General features: G+C 44.7%; 1 protein-coding gene across 1 annotated transcript in view; it reads right to left on the bottom strand.

Annotated features, from left to right (window-relative positions):
• LOC138977310 (sacsin-like) overlaps positions 1 to 19877 on the bottom strand; it is a 46147-nt gene extending 26270 nt beyond the window's left edge. Inside the window, exons 1-13 of the mRNA XM_070350212.1 lie at positions 19762 to 19877; positions 13307 to 13493; positions 12409 to 12555; positions 11580 to 11727; positions 10277 to 10447; positions 9561 to 9877; positions 8996 to 9136; positions 7940 to 8274; positions 6478 to 7115; positions 3605 to 5985; positions 3000 to 3209; positions 1654 to 2464; positions 735 to 894 (exon numbers count right to left, since the gene is read on the bottom strand). Of these exons, the coding sequence (XP_070206313.1) occupies positions 735 to 894; positions 1654 to 2464; positions 3000 to 3209; positions 3605 to 5985; positions 6478 to 7115; positions 7940 to 8274; positions 8996 to 9136; positions 9561 to 9877; positions 10277 to 10447; positions 11580 to 11727; positions 12409 to 12555; positions 13307 to 13480 (5633 nt within the window). The 5' untranslated portion in view covers positions 13481 to 13493; positions 19762 to 19877. The remainder of the gene's footprint in view (positions 1 to 734; positions 895 to 1653; positions 2465 to 2999; positions 3210 to 3604; positions 5986 to 6477; positions 7116 to 7939; positions 8275 to 8995; positions 9137 to 9560; positions 9878 to 10276; positions 10448 to 11579; positions 11728 to 12408; positions 12556 to 13306; positions 13494 to 19761) is intronic.
• Positions 19878 to 23943: the final 4066 nt, after the last annotated feature.

Here is a 23943-nt window from a genome sequence, read left to right as displayed (position 1 = left end):
CCGCTTGGATAAAGTGTTGTTATTGTAATTGTTATAAATCACATGACATCAACACCCAATGGGCCACAAATTATAAGAATTTTGAGGAGCAATCATTTACTAATTTTTGTCATTTTTGTCATGAAGAAACGAATTTGTTCACTTTTTTTGGATGTCATCTTTAAATCTTTTTGTTTTTAACGTAAAAAACGCAAATGTACCTGAAACAGCAAGAATGTTAACAGAACAGGAAAAATCGTGTGTCCCTTTTTAATGAAATATGAGCTTAGTTTTGTTCATGTTTGAGTTTTTCACATTTGTTTTATTCTTGGGTTCTTGTCAGGTGGATTTTGGTTGTAACCTTATTTGAATAACCGTCACGTGCCCACTGTGAAATAAATTCTCAATCTGGAAAGATGCCTTCTCGGCAAAGAACGTTTGCATCAAATAAAGCGGATATTATTTCATTGCTCAAGGTACACACAAAAATGCACCATTTTTTCCTTCATGTTTCTTCAAGTTTAGCCTGGATTGAGAAATACAGAATGGCCGAAAACGTGTCTTGCTAAAAATCAATCTGTGCGTGTGTGTGTGTGTGTGTGTGTGTGTGTGTGTATGTGTGTGTGTGACGTGTGTGTGTGTGTGTATTTATGTGTGAATGTGCGCGTGTGTGCGCGCTTATATTGTGTACACCGATGTGTGTTTGTGTGCGGGGGGGGGGGGGGGGCAGTTTATATGAAATAATCGCAACAGACCTTCCTTCCATGAGCTTTTTGTCATCTTCATTCTTGGACAGCAGCCCCCGGCGGTCAGAGGTCAAGGCAAAAGGCGCGTTGATGTGCACTGGAAGGTCAGTCAGGGACACTTGCCGGGCCAGTGGGAGGAAGCAGAACAGATGACCCGTTGTGTAAAATCCTAAAACAAAGGTGTTACTGACGTAAGAAACAAAAGCCAACATGTTAACAGCACTACACAGTTTTCAATTATCTACAGTTCTTTTTTTTGTTCGAGAATTATTTTAGAACTTTATTTTCAGGATATGTACAAACAATTTTTCTTTTGGGGGCTGTGTGCGCCCCGATTAAAAATCGAACAGAACCGCAAAAAAACTTTACATATAAAAACGATAGTTTTAAGGAAAAACTTAGTTGATATAAAAAGCTAGATGCCACAACCGTCGGTTACTCAACCCCAAACCGCTCAGGTTAGTTCATTATATGTAACCTGAACTGACAATCTAATTGGCTCTTCCTTATCAGACAACTGTCTCTCTCTAAATGGTTCTTAATTACTGTATCCCCCCTCTAGGCCAAAATAACAATTGACCCGTACCATCATAAAAGCTTTTGTGGAACAACATTTATTTATGCTGTCTGCGGGACAAGGGAAGTAATCACAATCCTACACAGTTAACATGCACACAGTAAAAGACCTCACAATTATTTAAGTTATTAAATGTTAAACTCACTGCATGTCCAGATCAAACCAAATGAGTAAATAGACTAAGATGGAGACTGGTTGAATTGTGAAATTATTGCATGTGAACCACCTGTAAAATTACATCAAGGTTTATAAGGAAAGTGCAAACTTAACATACATGTCATGTACCTGTGAACTTTACCGCCATAAAACCTAAAATATCAACAGCTCACGCAAAGTAAAATTCACACATACCTTCGGGACAAGATTCAATTGGCATTATCCTTCCTTCACCATCTATGAGAATCGCCACAGCAGCCAGCGGTATGAAGCCTTCCTTGCTTGTCTCGCGTGCTGTGTCACACGATTCTCCGGCCCCTGGTGTCCAGGCAATGCGAAACCTGCACTGTGTCGTCTCTCCCTCTCTTTTATCCGTCGTTTCACTTTCCACTGAAACAGTCACTGTTTCAATGAAGTTCTGCTCGTGGAAAGACTCGCCTTGTTCAATTGCTGACTCCCAAGCTTTTGAGAAATGTTCCAAGATGCTTTCATTGCCTGGTAACTTGCGTGGCACTGTAGGTACAGAGTTTCGCTGCACCACCATCAGACGCCGGGCCTTTGCCGGGTCCCTGCAGTCTCTGGGTAGACGGTACAGCTCCACGCGCTTCACGTGCTGAAGGAACAGCAGCAAGTTGCCCGCCTTGGACATCAAGCCCTCCATGAAATCCTCTCGTCGTTCTGCAGTGAACGCCTCCTGGCAGATCTCGCTCTTCTCTGCCTGCCCTTCTGTCCTGAACGGGAAGCGGAAGAGAGTTCCGGAGAAGGGCTTCCAGTTCTTGTTCAATATGTCGCAGCCAAAGACTCCCTGGAAGGGCCTGAACTGGTTAGGCATCCGTCTGAGCAGCACCTTGTTCATGATGTCGCCAAAGTCCATCTTCTTGCCGCGTTTCTTGTCCAGCAGGTAGCGCTGGTGAGGGTCCAGCATGGCCAGGGTGCTGCCAGAGTAGATGCTGGGCACCTCAGTCACGTTGTACACCGCGTTGAATCCCAGGCCAAACTTCCCCACCTTTTGACAGGGGAACAACAAGGTACTCATGGTACGACTGATAGGCAACGGTATACAATGTTTTGTTTAAACCCGAAGTTTACTGGGTATAAATGTGCCTGCTGCCGTCATAATTTTATTTTAAAGTTCAATTTAACATGCTTCAATGGAGACATTACATACCACAAATCACGTCAGAAGTAAATTAAACACTATATACTGTATCTCAAGATACATTGCGTGCAATACATGCTAAGAGTGTCATTAGGGTCAAATGCTGAATTTGATTAAACTGTGCATGCGGATGATCTTTAACTGCTCTGTGAGAAATAAAAACCCAATGTTTTAAAGTTGTCATCATGTTCATTTTTTGGTGTTCATTGTGGCATCACAAATTGGACAGAAACAAAAAATGTCAAGCTGGCTGCTAACAGCAAACGTTACCGTCACAGAACGTCAAGACAACTTTGAAAATAAATACAGCTCTCTTGTGTTTCTCTACAAGAAGACAATCCTTCACTGACAAATTAACAGACAGTTGCTGGTGTTGACTCACCTTGCTGCAATCCTGTTTCTTGGTGGCCCCGCCCAGCTTGCACAGGTTGTCAAAGTCGGCCCTGGTGAAGACAGAGTCGTTGTAGACCCAGAGAGCTGGGCCCTGCAGGTCGGCGGTCACCAGTCCGCTCCTCCAGTCGTCGTTGTCGCGTTCGTCCACCAGGAACTTCACCACGCTCGCCCCGGCGTCGTCTGCGTTCTGCACCAGCTCCTGCAGGCACAACACACACTTTGTGTCAGGACAATTCAGAATCGTTGATCAATAATGAAACATTGATAATTAGCAGTCGCCTGCAATGTTTTTGGGGTTTTCTCCTCATCTGCAATTTTTTGACTTTGGAATGGTTGGTAAAATCAGGAAAGCTCAGATTCTATTTGATAAACATTGTTGTATTCTAACACATGTAAGCTACAGTAATAGATTATCGTTTAGTTAATGAGATTACTGTTTCAACCGCTTGAGGCTAGTCAAGTTATTTCTTCTTTATTTTTTACAATAAAACACAATCATTTGGACTGCCCTCGAACAATTCCATGTATGATTGGAAAAACGCAACTTTTCACACATGTACATATCGATGAACACGAGAGGTTGACCGGTCTCACCTTGGGAACGGAGAAGCCGTCAGTGTAGCCCTCCCGGAGCAGGTTGTGCAGTCTGGTCGTTAGAGTTTCGTACTGGCCGAACTCTGAGTCATCAAGTTCTGAGTCATCAATGTCAAGGTCATGCATCCCAGTCTTTGTCCTCTTCCTCAGGTCAAGGGATCCCAGTGTCAGTGCAACGTCCTTGTCAAGGTCAGGATGAACAAAGGTCATTCCTTCCTCTTCCACAGCAAGGAATTCTACGGCACTGGGGTCTGGGGCAACCGTACAGTCTCTCGCCAGGGCAAACTTGAGTTCTGTTGGGTTGGCCGAGTATATAGGCAAGAGAATTTCGCCCTGGTTCTTTTCTGTTTTGTTCACAATGGCCTGAAGGATGTTTTTCACAAGTTTCAGATCTTTGTTGAAAGCCTTTTTATTGCAGGAAGACTGTGCATGCTTGCTCTGAATCTCCTGCAGGACCTCTGTGAGAATGTCACAGCCCTGTCCCTGGTGACAGCCACACGCCGCGAACAGCTCGTCAAGACCCGTATCCACCAGGTCAGAGGGCAGCGGGAAGCAGTATGGAGATAGGTCAACTGGGTCATCGCTGTCTTCATCCTTCGCTATCCAGAACTTACCCGGAAGCCGGAAACACCCGTCTTTTTCTGTTAAAATGCAGTTCATCTCCTTCAGTGTCTCTGACACAGCTCTCTCCCCATCACGATACATAGCATTCAGCTCTCTGTAAATGCGATGCAAAATGGTGGCAAACTGTTGGGACTGTTTCTTACTGAACATGCAAACGACAATACTCAGGTGTTCGATGACAACATCTGCAGTGGGCTGGGAAAAGTAGGAAGAAATGGAACAGTCAGAAGTAAGGGGTGAAAGCAACACTGGCTTGACGGTCCCGACAAGCTCCAGTTTGTCGTAGTGACACATGTCTGCGGCACGCGAGATGCCCAAGGCCTGGTGTTGTGCCGGACACACAGGGAGCGCGGCAGGGAAGCCAGGCGGGGCGTGGTCTGTGCTTGTGACTGAAGGCAGGCACTGCAGCGTGGCAAGCTGTTTTACCGTGTCTGGGGTCAAGGTGTAACCGTGTTTCTGAATAAAGGTCAACATCGCCTTGGCTTTTCTCTGTGCTGTAGCAATGTCCTCTGATTTCTCGCTTCTGCAGAATTCGTCGAGTATTGTAGCTGTTTGAATCAGATGTTGAGCAGTGACTTCAGCACTGCTTCGCAGGCCAAGTACCTTCAGATTCTGGAGTAGTGATCCCTTTCCCTGATACATCGATCTGGCGGGAAATAGGTCTTCCCCAGCAAAAAGATCTTGAAGCATGTTGTCCTTGGGATCATAAAGGTCTGCGGCTTTGTGCATCTCTTCTCTCACGCAGGAAGGCACAAACCTGATTGCCCTTGCCAGGTTCTGCAGAGAGGTGTGTTCAAACAAAGAGCTCTGAAGAAAGTACGTCACAAACACTGTGGCGTCAGCAGCTGAACCTGGGTCTGAGCAGTGTGGAAGATCAGCAAGGGTCTTGCCAACAAGGTCTTCCAAGGTCATCTCCCTAATTCCGAGCTGGACGGCAAGCTGACGGTGGGTTGTGACGTCACAGTGAAGCAGTTTGGGTGAACACTTGACGGCAGGGGGAAGGCTACTGACGTCAGGAGTCATGTGACCATTCTCCTGGACACTGGTGTATTCTTCTGAAGTGTACTCTGTGCTTTCTCTCTTTCCTTTGATTTGTTTCGTCTTATCCGTCTTGACACTGGGAGCTTTGGTTTCTACTGCCGATGCTACACCAGCTGGCCACACCGGGAAGAGTCTCATGTTTTTAAGAACAGACTTGGCAGCCTCCCACTCGCTCCCCTCATCTTTTTCACTCCTGTTTCTACCCTCTGCAAGGATGTCCACCAAGGCAAGTTTTTCGTCAGGGTCAGACTCCGTGTTAAACTTGACCACAGCATCCTGGACAGTTCTCCTGTCTTCCTTAGCCAGTCTCGCCAGACACCTGAGCACACCGAGACGGGACGCTGGCTGCACGCGGGAGTGGATGACGTCACTGTGATCCAATACAAAGTCAGGAAGACTGGGAATGACGTGTACACCGAGGTGACGGAGAGCCTGGCTCAGCGCAGAGGAGGCGGGAGGAAAGCCTTCCAGTCTCTCACACAGATAGTTACCCTTGATGGGTCTGAGGACCAGGTCGTTGCCACGGGGACAGGGCAGGAGGGGCAGGTGGTCAAAGTGTTTCAGGTCCTTTCCCTGCAGGTATGACCACACCTGTCTGATCCAGGGGTCGTCACGCGACACTGTGATGTCAGAGAGACCTGAAAGCTGGGCCGCTAAACTGTCCGCCAGGAGTGAGGGGACTTTATCGCCAGTCAGCAACCTCAGGTTTCCAAATCCTAGGTAGAGCATTAACATACTTGTAAATATACACACTTTCCAACACTTCACTGCATTTTTTAATAAGAACATACACAAACATTGAATCATACGCAATCATTTTGATATTTCTACTTCTACCATAGCAAGTATTTATTCTTTCAATCGGATGTGCTACTTGCGAAGAAACAGACAGTTCAGTTTAGACTGCTCAGTTAGTTAGTTAACTGTTGCTTTTAGGGTCCAGCGGACCGTTTAGACCAAATCAGGACCCCACTAGTTTAACATAGCACAAATTTAAATTAAACCAATTTGAAAAACCAAAAAACAAAGTCAGGAACCTTACCCGAAGGGGATACAAAAGTTAAGTCAAAACCCTACGTGTCAATGAACTTTAAAATTCAAATATTAAAATAAAGGCCAGACTCCCTTAAAAATCCAAAGAGAGCAGTAGAGCTGGTCTCTATAAAAATAGACTGCTCAGTCAAATACATCTAACAACATGTGATCACCTGACTCTGCCAGTCCCAAGAGAAACTGCTGCAGTCCATCTGGTTGGGTCACGTGACACAGGCGGCCATGTAGTCCTGGCAACAGGCTGAGGTCTCGGTCATCCCGACACACGTGTATCACGTGATCATCAGGCGTGCAGAACGAGCCGTCCGCCAGTGGCAACAGTTCTAGGCCTTGTAGCATTGACTGGTCACCATGGCGACAGAGGTAACACAGAATAAGACATTTCTGTTCCCTGGAAAGTTGCCCAGACCATGTGGTGTCTGCTCGCATCAGAACGCTGAGGTGTTGAGGGCTGACACCAGTGACAGAGGTCACGCTGACCTCTTTCAGACCGTGAAGCACGTGCCGGGGAAGCCGGACCAGGTTGACCCGACACATGGCGTACACCTCAACCACCGCCACCTCCGTGTCCTCGTCCAGGTCGTCATGGGCAGGGGACGTCATCACCACCGCCTCTTGCAGGGAAACCCAGTGGCCTCCCTGTAGCTGGGTGAAGAAGAGCCGAGAGGCGGACAGTTTCCGATAGAACGGAGCCAGCAGTGGCTGCCAGTGAGTGGTGAGTTTGGAGTGGTTGGGGCACATCTGGTACAGCACATCCGCTGTCATGGCAACGGTCTGCTCTGGTGATTGTTTGCTATTCGAGAAACGTAAAGTATACATTTACTTGAAGAACAATCAAAGAGCAATCATAACCAGAAGAGCAAATGCTCATATGAACCAGAAACACATTATCTGTTGCTCTAGCTCCGTAGACATTCATTGAAGAAACCGTTAATGTTCGACTTTTTGATTCAAAATTAAACCTCGTAGTCATTTTGAAATATAACCAGGATCAACTAGACTTGACTGCAAGTCATCAAACTCTGGAATCGTAGAAAGCATCAAAGATAAAACTTCATAAACGCTCAATAAATTGATAATCTCGATGTAAACAAACCCTAGAAGTGCGTAAAATGTCATAGCTTTAGCTTTAAAAACATGCAAAAATCGATACATTTTCATTATGTGACCCAAACATGACTCCGCTGTGACCTTGACATTTGACAAAGGTCAACCACATTGAGTCATGTTTGAAGACCATCAAATCCTAGAAGTAAAGCTCTAGCTTTAATAACATCCGAGAAAAGCACACCAACAATACGTTTTTTTCGTCCACTAAAACTGCTTATTACAAAGACGCTCCAGATTACTGACGCGAGTCAATCAAAAAAATAAGAACATGATCTTTGTTAGGTTTTCAGGAAATTAATCTGCGCCAAAGCGCCCAAAAGAACTTTCATGAGACAAATTAATGTATTTTATGGACATTCTGCACAGTATACTTCTGATAATTAATTTCTTTCTCTGGGCTAAATTAATCCGTGAGAGTCTCTATTACTGAAAAATTCAGCTAGACTAGACTAATACAAAAAATTCCAATGTACAATATAGTCTGCTGCACAGCCAGTCATATGTCACCTGGTGAAGAGGGACGCTCCAGTCCCAGCTGAGATGACCAGTTCAGTGAGCAGTGTGACGTAAGCACGAGGCAGGACCTCCCTAACCAGCAGACTGTTCCACAACGCTGCCTCGTCGTTCGGTTCCCCCTCCTCCCCCTCCCCCTTGGGCCATTCCACATGACGTCGGTTCTGGCTCAGCTCGAAGAACCCGTGCACGTGCACTGGCAGCCCCGTAGGGCTCGGCGTCTCGGGGGGTAGCGGCAGAAAGCAAAACAGCTGACCCTGGAAAGCTTCCGCTGGGCTGTTGAGTTTAGCTGCGACACCCACGTACGGTCGGTGTGTCAGATACTTCCTCTGTGTAATAAAAAGTACGAATGCGGCATTTTCTGAGATTGTGATATAAATTGTTATCGTCACATTCAGACTAGAAAACATGCAACGCTTATCGAAATTATAATGTAGATTTTACTCTTCCAGACACCCCTGGTCTTCAAGACTGTCTTTATTTACATTTGAAGGGTCAGAACTTTAACTCTGCCTTGTAAAAATTGAAATAGTGAACAAGGCCAACGATCTTTCCACTCACCAAGTCAAGGAAATCGTGCAGATGAAATCCTGTGACTAAAAACCGAGTAGCTTCTGAATGAAACTCAAAACAAAGTCATAGAAAAAAGTTACTCACCTCTATTTTTTTCATATCACGTCGTGTATGTGCAAGTAACACAATTACTGAAATCAAGCACAGAAAAACAGTTGTGTTGTTGCAGAATTGTTTTTGACCTATTTGACATAAGCCTTTCTGGTCCCCAGCAGCAACCTAGACTAAAAAGTTTCATAGTCACACCTACTAGAAGATCTTGAACGTGCCTCTGTTCATTGCAATTCTGGAAATTATCATGTTGCTTTGCGCCAGCTAGGCTACACATGGGTTTAGATTCCCTCGAGCACAGACCACATTTCCGAAGTCCCGCTTAAGAAAAATACACCATTAAAACTGCAAACTTTTTTTATTATCATCAACTAACCCTTCAGAATACTCGAACTGTCTTGTAACAAGGGAAATATTGTCACGCACCTGGCAGAGACCTGTGAGTTGAGAGGACATGTCGTCCGTTCCCTGGTGATAGTGGACCACCAGCCAGTGTTCCTCGTCTGTCTCCACCCCACCTGCCACTGCTCTGACCACCTTGACCACCAGGTGACTGGACACAACTACCTGCAATCCAACAACACACCTATCTTGCAACGACCTGCTTTTCGGATTTCGATTAACATAAATAAGACTCCTTATTGCGGAGCAACTGGGAAATTGATTTTTTCACTGGCTGCCAAAGGCAACATACGTACCCAGTGAGGGGCAGAAAAGATATTGAAACCAGGACCAACACTTTATTGCACTAATTATACGCACACAAAAATGAATCAATTCACTAAGTATCTTCAACAGTGACCCAGCAGCATACTGGCATAGACACCGTTAACAACACAAACTCAATATTGCTATATGACAAAAACTGTAAGAACTTTACAAAACCTTAGCACTGACTAGGACTCTGCAAACAATTTTCCTTTGGGTTTGTATTAATTCTGCTCTCACCAATTTGTAACACACTGAAGATTGTGCAAGTAACAAGGGTTACCTCCTGTCGGGGACAAAGTCTGTCCCTGGTGGTGATACCAGACAGGAATTTCTCCCTGCTGGCTCTGACGGCCGCCACACACCCTCCGCTCAGTTCCACGGAGAAGTCAAGCGCAGGGGCAGGAGACTGCGATTCACCGTCTGCAGAGAATACCTCCACTTTCTCCAGTCTCTTCAGGAACAACAGCATGGTGCTGATTTCGCTCCTGAACGCCTGCATGAGTTGCTGAACCCGCTGGTGGCTGTAGACTGTCCGGGATAATTCTGACGGCGTCTGACGGAGCGGGAACCAAAACACTGTAGCTTTAAAGTTTTTGTCTGCAAAGAAAGATCTGATGGTTAAATACATTTATATTTTTGGAAAATAACACTTAATTTAACAATTCCTTGTTGTAAATAAGGACATTAACAGAGAATGTTTTACGAAATCTGACCCGGAGATAACGAGTCATGCACATATCTACATCTAATGAACAATAGATTATCTAACTAATAGGTAATACTTTTTTTCTTGAGGTGGAACTTACAAGATATGATATATGTCTCTTTTATAGCCTTCAGACGCATTGTGTTCAGTGATAAAACAGGGGCGGAACATATGTTTCGCACAGCCAATACCTGTCAAAAACACAGATATAAAATATGTTCTGTGATTTTCCCCACGTTACAAGGTGCACCTCTCACAAGAAAGTTCAAGCGCTCCAACACATGACTCACCACCAAGGGAGTCTTTGTCCAGCAGATGGAGCAGAGGCTTCAGAGCGCCACCTAACGTGTTCCACTCTTCTTTGTCAAGGTCATCCAGGGATGTCATGTAGATTGCCTCCCTTTCCTCTCTGAACGGGTCCATGAACAGCAGGTGTGGTCCGCTGATGATAATTGGATGATCTGTTGGGATACAGCAGAAGTGACAAAGACAAGCTATTCTCGCGTAAGTGCGTTTTTAACCAGCGAAAATGAAGATTCATGTCTTGCTCGACATACTCAAAAAGGCAAAGGAAATGCACGATTGATCAATACCGGCACGGTTGGCCTGGTGGTAAGGCGTCCGCCCCGTGATCGGGAGGTCGTGGGTTCGAACCCCGGCCGATACCTAAGACTTTAAAATCGGCAATCTAGTGGCTGCTCCGCCTGGCGTCTGGCATTATGGAGTTAGTGCTAGGACTGGTTGGTCCGGTGTCAGAATACTGTGACTGGGTGAGACATGAAGCCTGTGCTGCGACTTCTGTCTTGTGTGTGGCGCACGTTATATGTCAAAGCAGCACCGCCCTGATATGGCCCTTCGTGGTCGGCTGGGCGTTAAGCAAACAAACAAACAAAAAATGATTGATCAATGGATTGGTGATATTTCATGACTCCTTTTGAGACTACACGGTGCCTGTAGGACAGAAAGCAATCTTCATCATCAAAGCAAATTGGGATTAAAAAGCTTCACACACACACACACACACACACACACACACACACACACACACACACACACACACAAAATTAGTATTCCTCACTCACAGCTCTCACAACATCGACATTTTCTTTATTTACTTGGTAGCCAAGGGGATGCCCAACATAACCTAGAAAGTCTCTCGAGATTCCCAATTTGAGTTAAAAATAAAACATTTTTATCTTCTTTTTTTATTTTTTATAAACTATGTTCATTCCGTGACGTCCCTCTGGGCAAGATGTTACATTTTTTAATAGATATCAAGGTTCTTAACAATATTTGAATCAACGAGGGCGAAACGAGCTTTTAAGAACCTTTTACTGTGAAAGACCTCAATGTAAATTGAGTCCAACACGGAGATCACCATGAACACTGATTATAGGAATCAAAGTTGAATCGGTCTTGAATAGCAAAACCATCCAAAGGGACGTTAAAAACAAACAACCAACCAACCAACCCTGGGCTTATCCTCTCCAGTCAACATCTCTTTCAACATCACGCTGTACCCAGAAGAAGAGAGTACCTTTATAATCCACATAAGACATGGTTTTATCATACTGCACTGAAGAAAGCACTAACCTGTCAAGTGAAAAACCGACTTGAAGCCCAGTCCAAATCTTCCGACCTTTAGAGGGTCCTTGACCTTGACACTGGCGTGGAGTTTCCTGATGCCGAGCCAGTCGTCTTCCGTGAACAGGGCGTCATTGTAGACACACAGTCCTGGCATCTGAATAAAGAAAGTATACTTTCAAAGCTTTAATTTCTAAAATGACATTAAAAAATAGTCTTAGGAATCAGTTTATTTATTTTATGATGTTACTTATTTATATAGACATTTGTTTTTGGCGTTCCATCCTTAAAATCTCTGGATACATATATGTCACTTACAAGGTCTTATTAATCAATACGTTTATTTATCTACTTATGTATCTATTTATGAATACGTTTCAAAGGTACACAACAACAAACGCAACTTGTAACGAAATTATGACAAGGTGGGGCTATAATTAAAAGAAGAGTGGACAGAAACCTCCCGCCCCCTCCACACACACACCACCACCATAACCACTACACTCAAATTCAACACATTACAAACCTCCCGCCCCCTCCACACACACACCACCACCATAACCACTACACTCAAATTCAACACATTACAAACCTATCTATCCCATCTTCTCAGAAAATGGATGAAAGTCGCTTGTTCATTTCAATGCTTGTTATTCTCTCAGGTGCCAGGAGACTGGTTCCGAATTACTCTCACTTACTCTACTACACGTGTCGTATGCGTTTAGAGCGCTTACTTCCCTTTGTTTATCAAATATCCCTTCTTCTGACTGGATTACCGGGATATGTCTGGTTAACGCAATATCATGTAAAGTTGTCAGCTTAAAAACTCCGCACTCACAGAAAAGACACGCGCAAAAGGAGGTCGCCAGGACGTTGGATCCGACTGTCTGGGGGTTTTGACGGGCGGCGGAGGAGTTGCATCCCTTGGTACAGATACGATTTTGACAGTTGTTGCCCTTGCGTCTTCTGCGTTTTGAAGCATTTCCTGAAACAATTAATTTCATTATTTCAAACGTTCCTTGAAAAATGTAACTGAAAGATCTGGACATTCCTAGAGCATACATCTTTCATATTTTGTTTACTTTGGAGACTAATTTCGCTTTTTGGATGAAACGTTGATTGATAAGTTCACCTTTCCACGTAACTGCTTTAAATCATCGTCGGTTGACTGTGTCCACTCATCTTGTTCATTGTCCAGTACTGATGATTTACTCCATACCCAGGCACAAACCGAGAAGACGTGTTCAGTGTTTCTATCTAATCTAACAGAACGGTACATTGGCAGGTTACTGAACTGGATCTGCCTACTGTAGAGAAATTGACCTTGAAAATGTGTTCATTGTCCGAGTACTGACCTTGAAGAGGTGTTAATCACCTGGATACTGACCTTGAAGATGTATTCATTGTCGGGGAACTGGCCTTGAGATGTGCTCATTAGCTGGGTACTGACCTTGAGATGTGTTCATTGTCCGGGTACTGACCTTGAAGATGTATTTGTTAGCTGGGTACTGACCTTGAAGATGTGTTCATTTTCTGAGTACTAACCTTGAAGAGGTGTTAATCATCCGGGTACTGACCTTGGGGTGTGTTTATTGTCCGGATACTGACCTTGAAGATATGATCATTGTCTGGATACTGACCTTGAAGATGTGTTCATTGACTGGGTACTGATCTTGAAGATGTGTTCATTGTCTGGGTACTGACCTTGAAGATGAATTCAGTATTGGGGTACTGACCTTGAAGATCTGTTCATTGTCCGGGTACTCGTGCATGATGTTCTTGAGGTCCTCCAGCAGACTGGGTCTCTCAAAGCCCAGCACTCTCTTGCTGTGACCTCCAACGTCTCGGTCGTCGTCCGCCATCTTGCAGCGTGGATCATCCGGGTCAGGCCAAGTTCCTGATCCACTCATGTCCTGGCCGACCCTGCAGATCGACCAACACGTCTAACTTAAAGATACATGCGAGAAACGAAGGACGTAAGTGCTTTAAATGTATAGGAGGGTAACTCATTATATGTTGCAATCTAGGCGAACTAAGGACATCACTACTTCGCTTCTTTCATTACATCATAGACCGACTTCGGAAGACTTGTGACAAAAACATGTCCATGCAGAGTGTCCGGCAGGGTGATGGGTCTCCTGCCAGCAGTGTTGACCATTCGCGAAGGGAGTTTCAAGCTATGATGTATTATGGGAAACTCTTTTCAAGAGCGCCTTAAAGTTTAATACACTGGAAATCAATCTCCGGTTCCAGTGTGGAGTGTTTGGTTCCGCTGTGGTGTGTACGGTTCCGCAGTGTAGATTCCCGGTTTATATCATTCAAACGTTGTAAAGTCTCAGGAACGTCCACACCCCCCCCCTGCCCTAAACATATTGTCCCTCTTTTGGCACGGCTCTGTCTATATCGTAACTGTTACGTAAGGCCGTCACACATCTCACACTGTTGCTGATGGTCCGCGGGTGTGTGTGTATAAGTGTCTGTGTGTGTCTGTGCGTGCCTGTGCGCCCGTGTGCATGTGTGTGTAAATACGTGTGTGTGCGGGCGTGTGTGTGTGTGTGTGTGTGTGTGTGTGTGTGCAAGTGTGTCAGTGCGCGTGCGTGCGAGTGAATGTATTTGTGTGTCAATAATGTGTGTACGTGTGTGTGCGCGCGCTGTCAGAATAGTTTTCCAAGGCGGCTCAATGTTTGCAGAGCTAAATCATGCGAGAGGAGTTAAATCGTCGTGTCTATGAATAAAATGTTTAATTGTGCCATGTTACACCATGTTCCAGTATGTATATGCTGCAGCGCTTAGAAAATAGAGAATACTACATGGCTTGCTGTGTCGTACCAGATTTACACGAGTTGTTTTTTTAAATAGTGAACTGCGAGCGAAAGCGAGCTGTTCACTATTTGAAAAAGCAACGAGTGTAAATCTGGTACGACACAGCAAGCCATGTAGTATTCTGTTTATCCTACATTATATACTTCTGTGCCAGATCTAACTAAAAGTCACCGACAGCGCTATTGCCTTTGGATCAACCCGCTTTAGAACTTCAAACCACTTTACTCAATTTGACATTCATTCCTCCGCCATGACACACACTCTCAAACTAGGACAAAGTAGTTCGCCTTTGTTAACACTGTTAAGTTTAATATTGAACATTGATGAAATAAATTCGAACAACGAAATCATGGTCACTTCAAAATATACCAGATAAAAAGAAAAGCAGTGGCCACAGGATAAAAGAAACCAAAAGGAACAACAACAGAAAAGAATATCCTTCCGCGATCGGATGACAGTCAAGTTGGAGCCAGGCGAGTCGACAGCTTTCAGATGGTCACTTCTCGGTTTGGTGACTGCACAAATATTGGTTGATGTTGATGGTACCAACGTGCACAGGCCCTGCAAACAGTGTTGTTAGCGTTTGCTGGGATGTGATTGTGGCAGTGGCAGTGGAGACGGCTGGAGTTGAAGTGGCCGATGCGGGCGAAACCAATGTGTCGTCTGCCGACACTGGCGACAGCTCCGAGACCGGTGCAGTGCCGTTTAGCATCAGACTGAAGCCACGGTGTTCCTCTTGGGAAATGCTGCTGTAATTGTTAATACTCTGGACGTTTTTGTGCCCAGATAGCTGCATTATTTTGGTCGGAGGAACGTAACGTTATTCTCGGAAAGTTTTTGCACTAGGAACTTGCGTGCAGAATGGTTGGTGTACCTCGGGTTGATGATCCCAGCTTTTCTGCACATGTTTTTCATGGTTGCTGACAACTTGTTGACGCCGACAGGTTGGTGCTTGAACCATGGAAATTCTTCAGATGCAACTTTTGTGTTTGTTGCACAATTAATAGAAGGGGCAACTTGTCTCGGAGTAACCTTTTGGTCGGAGAGCTGCGTATGTTTTGTAAACTGCGACAGGGCAGCGCTCATCGTTCGACGCCCAAGCTTTCGGACAGACATCACGCAGACTTTGGATTGTCGCCCTGGCATGTTTTGGATTGTCTTTCGCAAAATTGGAGATATTCTCTGCCATTACTGTCTTCATGCAAGGACACGTCTCCCCACTGCATGTGCCTGTGAGGAGTCACGCTGCGCAGACCAAAGTTGACTGTTTTGCCACCACAGAGTATTCAGGATTGCTTCTGGATCTGCGACTCCGAGCTGTTTTGTCTGCCACAGCTTGTCAACATCTTCATCTTTCAGCGGTTGAGCCCTGTTAGGTAAGTTGCCACAACCTTCCTGTTTAACAATCTTCTGCTTTGTCTTCACGACTTCTCTCAGTTGTGCAAATTCGGGGCCGTCTATAACGGATGCACAGTACTTTTTTAGACTTCAACTGTCGATGGATGCTGCTGAGAAGGCCCCTCAGCGTGGATGGTTCGTACTCTTTGCCATCCGGTTTTTTCAAACTCATGAAAAAGGAGCAGAGAATTTTGCATAATTCTTGTGGTTGGATGGTGCTAATGTTTCTTTTGTCCCCGTGTTTCGCCATAAACGTCGATAGGCGACGTATATCGTAAACCGTTTTTCGGAGAGTGTTTTTGTTCTTGTTTGTCTGAACGAATGAGTCTATTGGAGAAAAATCATAAATCATGGATGACTCACTTTTTTCTTCATCGACTTCGTCATTCGCGTCATCACCAAACATGTCTTCGAACAGCTCATCACTCAAACATTCTTTCAGTGTTGACAAATCGGTTTTCGTGGCATTTGCCATGTTGTAGCAAAAGTAGTTCTTCATGAATATGTAATTACTAATTTACATAGCTTGACCTTCCGGTTGACCTCATTTACATGATATACACACGTGTGATTTGAACGATTTTTATCTCACGGGTATCTCTCTCACGTATGTAGGATAAACGCCGGTACAAGTTGCACGACACATTTTAAAGCTACACTCTGAGAACACGTGGGCAGGTGAAAACGTGTTTATTTTCAGGCAATACTACTCTGTGTGATCTAACCAAGGTAATGACTTAATAGTTTTGCGAATAAAATAAAACAGAGATGCTTATTTTGCCTATTCATTTCAGTTGACTATGGTAACGATTATAGCTGTCCCAGTGCCGAATGGGTCATCGCAATTTATTCGGCACATACTGTTTCATTATGCCATTTTGTCGATTTCTCTTTTGCGTAACCCACCACCCCTATCTCTCTCCCTCTCATTCCATTCAGGTCCTTTTTCACTCCACTCTAACCACGCGCCAGTGAAAACTCACAACGACGAACAACAAAAAACTGACTGCGTTGAAGTTATTTTGATAGCAATTCTTTCATGATTTTCAACGATCGGGAAAAGAATCTATTCAATCCTGCTTGGGACGATCGATAATATACCTTGTAATGAATAGTGTGCGTCTCCAGCCGCCAAGCAACAAGCAAACATCGCACCGCCAGTGTAATTTGTGCAACAATTCACAGGCTGTCATAAAGCTTCAACATGGTGGGCTTTTACTGCGTGCACTAAAGTCAATGTCAAGTTTATCTTGATTTTTACAATATCACAGTAAATGTCAAGGTTTAGCATGGGGCAACCATATTTTTCTTTTGCATTTTTCGAATTTTTTATAAGTAACTACATTCTCCAAGCCATCAGAATTGTAAAGCATTTTAAATTTTGAAGATCGGTACATATTTGACTTTTTTATGATTTAAAAAAAATTGGGGCTGCTAAAAAAATTCTACTGAAAAAGTGACCGGCGCCCTTTAGAACCTGTCCTGCACACAATTTCAGCTAAAACCTGTTGTAATTGATTTAAAGGGCTTTCTTATCATACTATACAACAGAACAGATTACGGGGTAGAAAGTCACATGAAATTCTGAATTTTGATGCAGTTAGTGAATCTTCAAAAGTTATTGTTTCTAGCTCTTATGTCCAGACATGAGAGCTAATTTGTTTCTTATTTGTTGATGGTTGTTCCACATCTGAATCAGGATCATCTTCCAAATATGGAAAAGTAAGATCTGGTTTGTTTGTTTGTTTGCTTAACGCCCAGTCCACCACGAAGGGTGATATCAGGGCGGTGCGCCACACACAAGACAGAAGTCGCAGCACAGACTTCATGTCTCACCCAGTCACATTATTCTGACACCGGACCAACCAGTCCTAGCACTAACCCCATAATGCCAGACGCCAGGCGGAGCAGCCACTAGATTGCCAATTTTAAAGTCTTAGGTTCGAACCCACGACCTCCTGCTCACTGGGCGGACGCCTTACCACTAGGCCACCGTGTTGCGGTCTAAGATCTGGTTAATCTTCCTATATATTAGGCACATACCGAGTCTGATGCATTTCTTTGTTCCAAAAATTCTTAAGTAAAATAAAAACAAGTCGGGTAAGGCGAAATTGCTACATTTAGTCAAGCTGTTGAACTCACAAAATGAAACTGAACGCACTGCATTTTTACACAATGACCGTAATCCGCCGCTCGTGCAAAACGCAGTGAAACTGACGAGCCTGTTTAGCGCGGTAGTGGTTTCGCTGTGCTGCATAGCACGCTTTACTGTACCTCTCTTCGTTTTAACTTTCTGAGCGGCGTGTTTTTAATCCAAACCTAATCATTTCAACACGCTATCCGACTCGCTGTCTTCCGCCATGATGGCATCTTCTCACTTTCGGTTTCGCCAATGCATTCGAATCGTCGTCAGCCATTTCTTTTGTTGGATTCTGTACTTATCAAAGAACAGTGTCGGCGATTCAGACTTTCATTTTTCTGAAAAAAAAGTATCCTTACGCAGAATTGCTGTGTGAAGCGTCGAAAAAGCGCAGATGTGCCACATTGTCGGAACAACAAAATAGCAGACAGCCGAAAAAATTATACCTTGGGTCGGGTCACGTGACTCTCGCTCGGAAGCCTTCGGCATTCTCCGTAACTACTTGTCGAAGAGGGGGGTAGGTCGTTTCCTCCGTTGAAATGGGAACCTTTACGGAACTTTCCCCTTATTTTTTCAGTTGCTAATGAAAGATGAAACACCCGACCACGTTCTCATCAACTAATTTCGGTGGTGCACTCGCCCTATCGCAAAAAAAAAGTTTGCTTGCATTTATTTTTTAGAATTCTCGCGACCTGGCGAAAAAAAATGTCGATGCACGTGCTAGCCCTATTTATCTGCTAGTGTTATCGGTCAGTATCGTCCACAACCAACCACTCAAAACGACGTACTTTGCCGTAACCTGACCCTGGGGTCCGGAGCCAAATCGCCGACCGGATTTTTGAGTGGGCGTGGTTTGCAGCGAGAGTTATCTTTTCCTAGCTTGCCCCATGCTACAAGGTTATCTTGAGTTTTATTCTACATACGTGAGAGAGACACCCGTGAGATAATAATCGTTCAAATCACACGTGTGTATATCATGTAAATGAGGTCATGTCAAGCAAGTTTGGCAGGGACCTGTTTTTCCACTGCTTATGATGCCAAAGTCACCGAGACAAACGTCATTATAGAAACAAAAATTGCGCTCGCTAATTACCCTCGATGAATCTTTAGAACTAACACGTCACGCCACACTTTCAGAGTGACGTTTCTTTGCTTTGACGTAATAGATTGCACGAGGCTTTAGAAGAGATCGAGGTTCCAAAACAACCGTCTTCAATTTAGCTGCCTCGTCTGCAAGACATTTTCAGTAAAATACACGTAAGTACAGTATGTAGGATAAACAGAATACTACATGGCTTGCTGTGTCGTACCAGATTTACACTCGTTGCTTTTTCAAATAGTGAACAGCTCGCTTTCGCTCGCAGTTCAATATTTAAAAAAACAACTCGTGTAAATCTGGTACGACACAGCAAGCCATGTAGTATTCTCTATTTATAATACTGGAATCAATGTCAAGTGTTTCTGGAGTGGGACGTTTTTCGATAGCTCGGTAACCCCGAGGTCTAATCATAATGTCGCTGAACAACAAACAGGTTACGACATGCCGAAAACACGCAATCGATCATTCAGGCAGTACACGTCTCTTCGCCTCTGCTCTTCTGTACATCGGTTAGTCCCCACCCCTCCTCCCGATTTAAGACTTCTCCCCTTTTAAGACCTTGCTTTCTCAGATCCTCTGTTCTAACCTCTGTATATTTACCTCCATTTTAAGACTACTCTTTTTTAAGACACGATTTTTGGAGGTCATAAACGAGGTGATTCCAGTATGTTGAAAATGACGATAGTCGAGTAAAAGTCTAAAGCAGAAAAAAAGCTTCAGGTAAGACTCACCTTCCACACTCGCTGGGTTGCTTGTAATCATGAAGCGTGCAGTCTCGTCCTTGCACCGGTAGATTATACTCGGTCGTGACAGAGCACTGCACGATGTACAGCCGGCAAATGTGACGCACAATGCGCTATTCGCGGTCTACACGCCTTCACAGATAGAAATGGCGTTAATGGTGCCAGCCGGCGACCGGTTGTGTCACAGGCAACTGAATCATACTAACTGTTTCCGTGCTTCACGCTTCCTCCTCTTCTACTTCCTCGTCTTACAGAATACAGAATACAGAATCTTGAATTGCCCAAGGTTGGGAATTTGTGATGACCAACCTTGGGCAATTAAAGGTTCTGTAATCTGTATGCTGTCTTCTGACGGCGATCGAAATCAAAATACTTCCATCTTCTTTTTACAAAAGCATATTTATTCTCAATTAACAATGCAAACAATTAAACTGGATGAATGCAAGCACCTGTCTCTCCAAAAAATAATAACAAACTATATTGAAAACTGCGAAAATAAATTGACTATTCTCGTCAGCCTGTAGCTACCTGGCGTCTCACTGATACGGGGTATATAGTTACGCTGCAATACACACATATTTAGGATAGGGTCAAAAGAAAAGTGCATACAAGATTTGTTGAGGTTCCACCTTTACCTACAAAAACCCACATATTGTTCCTCAACTAAATAGTCATCCTTGTTTACAGTTTCATTTAAACATTCAGTGCAGTTAAAGGTACCTAACCTGGCTATTTGGCATACTTCTCTGACAAAAGATTTCTTTCACAGAGGGCATGTGAGCGTTGCTCACAGAAGGGTACACCCATTATTGACCTGACAAAAGCGTATGGTACCAGTTTATCAACAAACGTTGAGAATAGGTACAACCCGGCAATTTTTCAATATGGGGAGAGATTCAATTCAATTATCCATCTAGCACAGTGTATTTGTTATGACTACTTCGTGTATGTCCTAACATGGGGAGAGATTCAATTCAATTATCCATCTGGCACAGTGTATTTGTTGTGACTACTTCGTGTATGTCCTACGTTACGCAAAAGTTAAGTGCCTTTGACGGCAGGAACTGTTTGAAATTGAAATACAGGGGACTAATGTTTTAGTTGGGTTATGAACATATCCATTATTTGTTTGCAGAGTTTACATTGAAGCAATCTTACACATGTCCAGTCGAGATCACACAGCAGCCACCTTTGACAGGTGATGGTGGTGATGGTGGCGACAGTGTTCGATGTCGTGGTGGTGATCGTGGTGACAGTGTTCGATGTCGTGGTGGTGATCGTGGCGACAGTGTTCGATGTCGTGGTGGTGGTTGTGGTGACTGTGTTCGATATCGTGGTGGTCAGTTGTGGCGACAGTGTTCGATATCGTGGTGGTCAGTTGTGGCGACAGTGTTCGATATCGTGGTGGTCAGTTGTGGTGACTGTGTTCGATATCGTGGTGGTCAGTTGTGGCGACAGTGTTCGATGTCGTGATGGTCAGTTGTGGTGACAGTGTTCGATATCGTGGTGGTCAGTTGTGGCGTCAGTGTTCGATGTCGTGGTGGTCAGTTGTGGTGACTGTGTTCGATGTCGTGATGGTCAGTTGTGGCGACAGTGTTCGATGTCGTGGTGGTCAGTTGTGGCGACAGTGTTCAAAGTCGTGGTGGTCAGTTGTGGCGACAGTGTTCGATATCGTGGTGGTCAGTTGTGGCGACAGTGTTCGATATCGTGGTGGTCAGTTGTGGCGACAGTGTTCGATGTCGTGGTGGTCAGTTGTGGCGACAGTGTTCGATATCGTGGTGGTCAGTTGTGGCGACAGTGTTCGATATCGTGGTGGTCAGTTGTGGTGACTGTGTTCGATGTCGTGATGGTCAGTTGTGGCGACAGTGTTCGATGTCGTGGTGGTCAGTTGTTGTGACTGTGTTCGATGTCGTGATGGTCAGTTGTTGTGACTGTGTTCGATGTCGTGATGGTCAGCCAAGTTGTGGTGACTGTGTTCGATGTCGTGATGGTCAGTTGTGGTGACTGTGTTCGATGTCGTGATGGTCAGCCAAGTTGTTGTGACTGTGTTCGATGTCGTGATGGTCAGTTGTGGTGACTGTGTTCGATGTCGTGATGGTCAGTTGTGGTGACTGTGTTCGATGTCGTGGTGGTCAGTTGTTGTGACTGTGTTCGATGTCGTGATGGTCAGCCAAGTTGTGGTGACTGTGTTCGATGTCGTGATGGTCAGTTGTGGTGACTGTGTTCGATATCGTGATGGTCAGTTGTGGTGACTGTGTTCGATATCGTGATGGTCAGTTGTGGTGACTGTGTTCGATGTCGTGATGGTCAGCCAAGTTGTTGTGACTGTGTTCGATGTCGTGATGGTAAGTTGTGGTGACTGTGTTCGATGTCGTGATGGTAAGTTGTGGTGACTGTGTTCGATGTCGTGATGGTCAGCCAAGTTGTTGTGACTGTGTTCGATGTCGTGATGGTCAGCCAAGTTGTGGTGACTGTGTTCGATGTCGTGATGATCAGCCAAGTTGTGGTGACTGTGTTCGATGTCGTGATGGTCAGTTGTTGTGACTGTGTTTGATGTCGTGATGGTCAGCCAAGTTGTGGTGACTGTGTTCGATGTCGTGATGGTCAGTTGTTGTGACTGTGTTTGATGTCGTGATGGTCAGTTGTGGTGACTGTGTTCGATGTCGTGATGGTCAGGCAAGTTGTGGCGACTGTGTTCGATGTCGTGATGGTCAGCCAAGTTGTGGCGACTGTGTTCGATGTCGTGATGGTCAGTTGTGGTGACTGTGTTCGATGTCGTGATGGTCAGCCAAGTTGTGGTGACTGTGTTCGATGTCGTGATGGTCAGTTGTTGTGACTGTGTTTGATGTCGTGATGGTCAGTTGTGGTGACTGTGTTCGATGTCGTGATGGTCAGCCAAGTTGTGGTGACTGTGTTCGATGTCGTGATGGTGAGTTGTTGTGACTGTGTTCGATGTCGTGGTGGTCAGTTGTGGTGACTGCATGTGTTCGACGTCGTGATGGTCAATTGTGGTGACTGTGTTCGATGGCGTGGTGGTCAGTTGTGGTGAGTGTGTTCGATGGCGTGATGGTCAGTTGTTGTGACTGTGTTCGATGTCGTGATGGTCAGTTGTGGTGACAGTGTTCGATGGCGTGGTGGTCAGTTGTGACTGTTCGATGTCGTGGTGATCAGTTGTGGTGACTGTGTTCGATGTGGTGATGGTCAGTTGTAGTGACTGTGTTCGATGTCGTGATGGTCAGTTGTGGTGACTGTGTTCGATGTCGTGTTGGTCAGTTGTGGTGACTGTTCGTTGTCGTGATGGTCAGTTGTGGTGACTGTGTTTGATGTCGTGGTTGTCAGTTGTAGTGACTGTTCGATGTTGTGATGGTCAGTTGTGGTGACTGTGTTCGATGTCGTGGTGGTCAGTTGTGGTGTGTGTTCGATGTCGTGATGGTCAGTTGTGGTGACTGTGTTCGACGTCGTGATGGTCAATTGTGGTGACTGTGTTCGATGTCGTGTTGGTCAGTTGTGGTGACTGTTCGTTGTCGTGATGGTCAGTTGTGGTGACTGTGTTCGATATCGTGATGGTAAGTTGTGGTGACTGTGTTCGATGTCGTGGTGGTCAGTTGTGGTGACTATGTTCGATGTCGTGATGGTCAGTTGTGGTGTTGTTTTGGCGTCTTTCCTTCAATGATTATGTGGTTGTGAACTAGCGCACTTAAACTTACCGTACGATATTTGCTCATCTCTTTCAAAGGTTATTGCTGTGTTACTCTGTGTGTGAGAACCCTCTCCTCTATTTGTTAAAATCAGGCCCTTCGTTTGGCTATGAATCTGTCCTCTTGTAGTGTAATGGTATCAAATATTGATTCACGCGCCTGTAACTGAAAGTAGCCAGTGCGGATTTTAGCACGATCTCGAATCTACTTTCGGTTCCCGGTAAACTGTCAACTTTTGGTTCCGCTGAACAGCATCTGCTTTTGGTTTTGCTATGACGAGGGAAGTAAGGAAAATCGATGGCTGATTTTGGTTTTGCTATGACGATGGAAGTAAGAAAAATCGATGGCTGATTTTGGTTTTGCTATGACGAGGGAAGTAAGGAAAATCGATGGCTGATTTTGGTTTTGCTATGACGATGGAAGTAAGAAAAATCGATGGCTGATTTTGGTTTTGCTATGACGAGGGAAGTAA

This window comes from Littorina saxatilis, linkage group LG9, assembly GCF_037325665.1.
Source record: "Littorina saxatilis isolate snail1 linkage group LG9, US_GU_Lsax_2.0, whole genome shotgun sequence".
Lineage (NCBI taxonomy): Eukaryota > Metazoa > Mollusca > Gastropoda > Littorinimorpha > Littorinidae > Littorina > Littorina saxatilis.
Note: the sequence above shows the minus strand (reverse complement) of the source record. Positions and strands in the feature narration are given on the sequence as shown.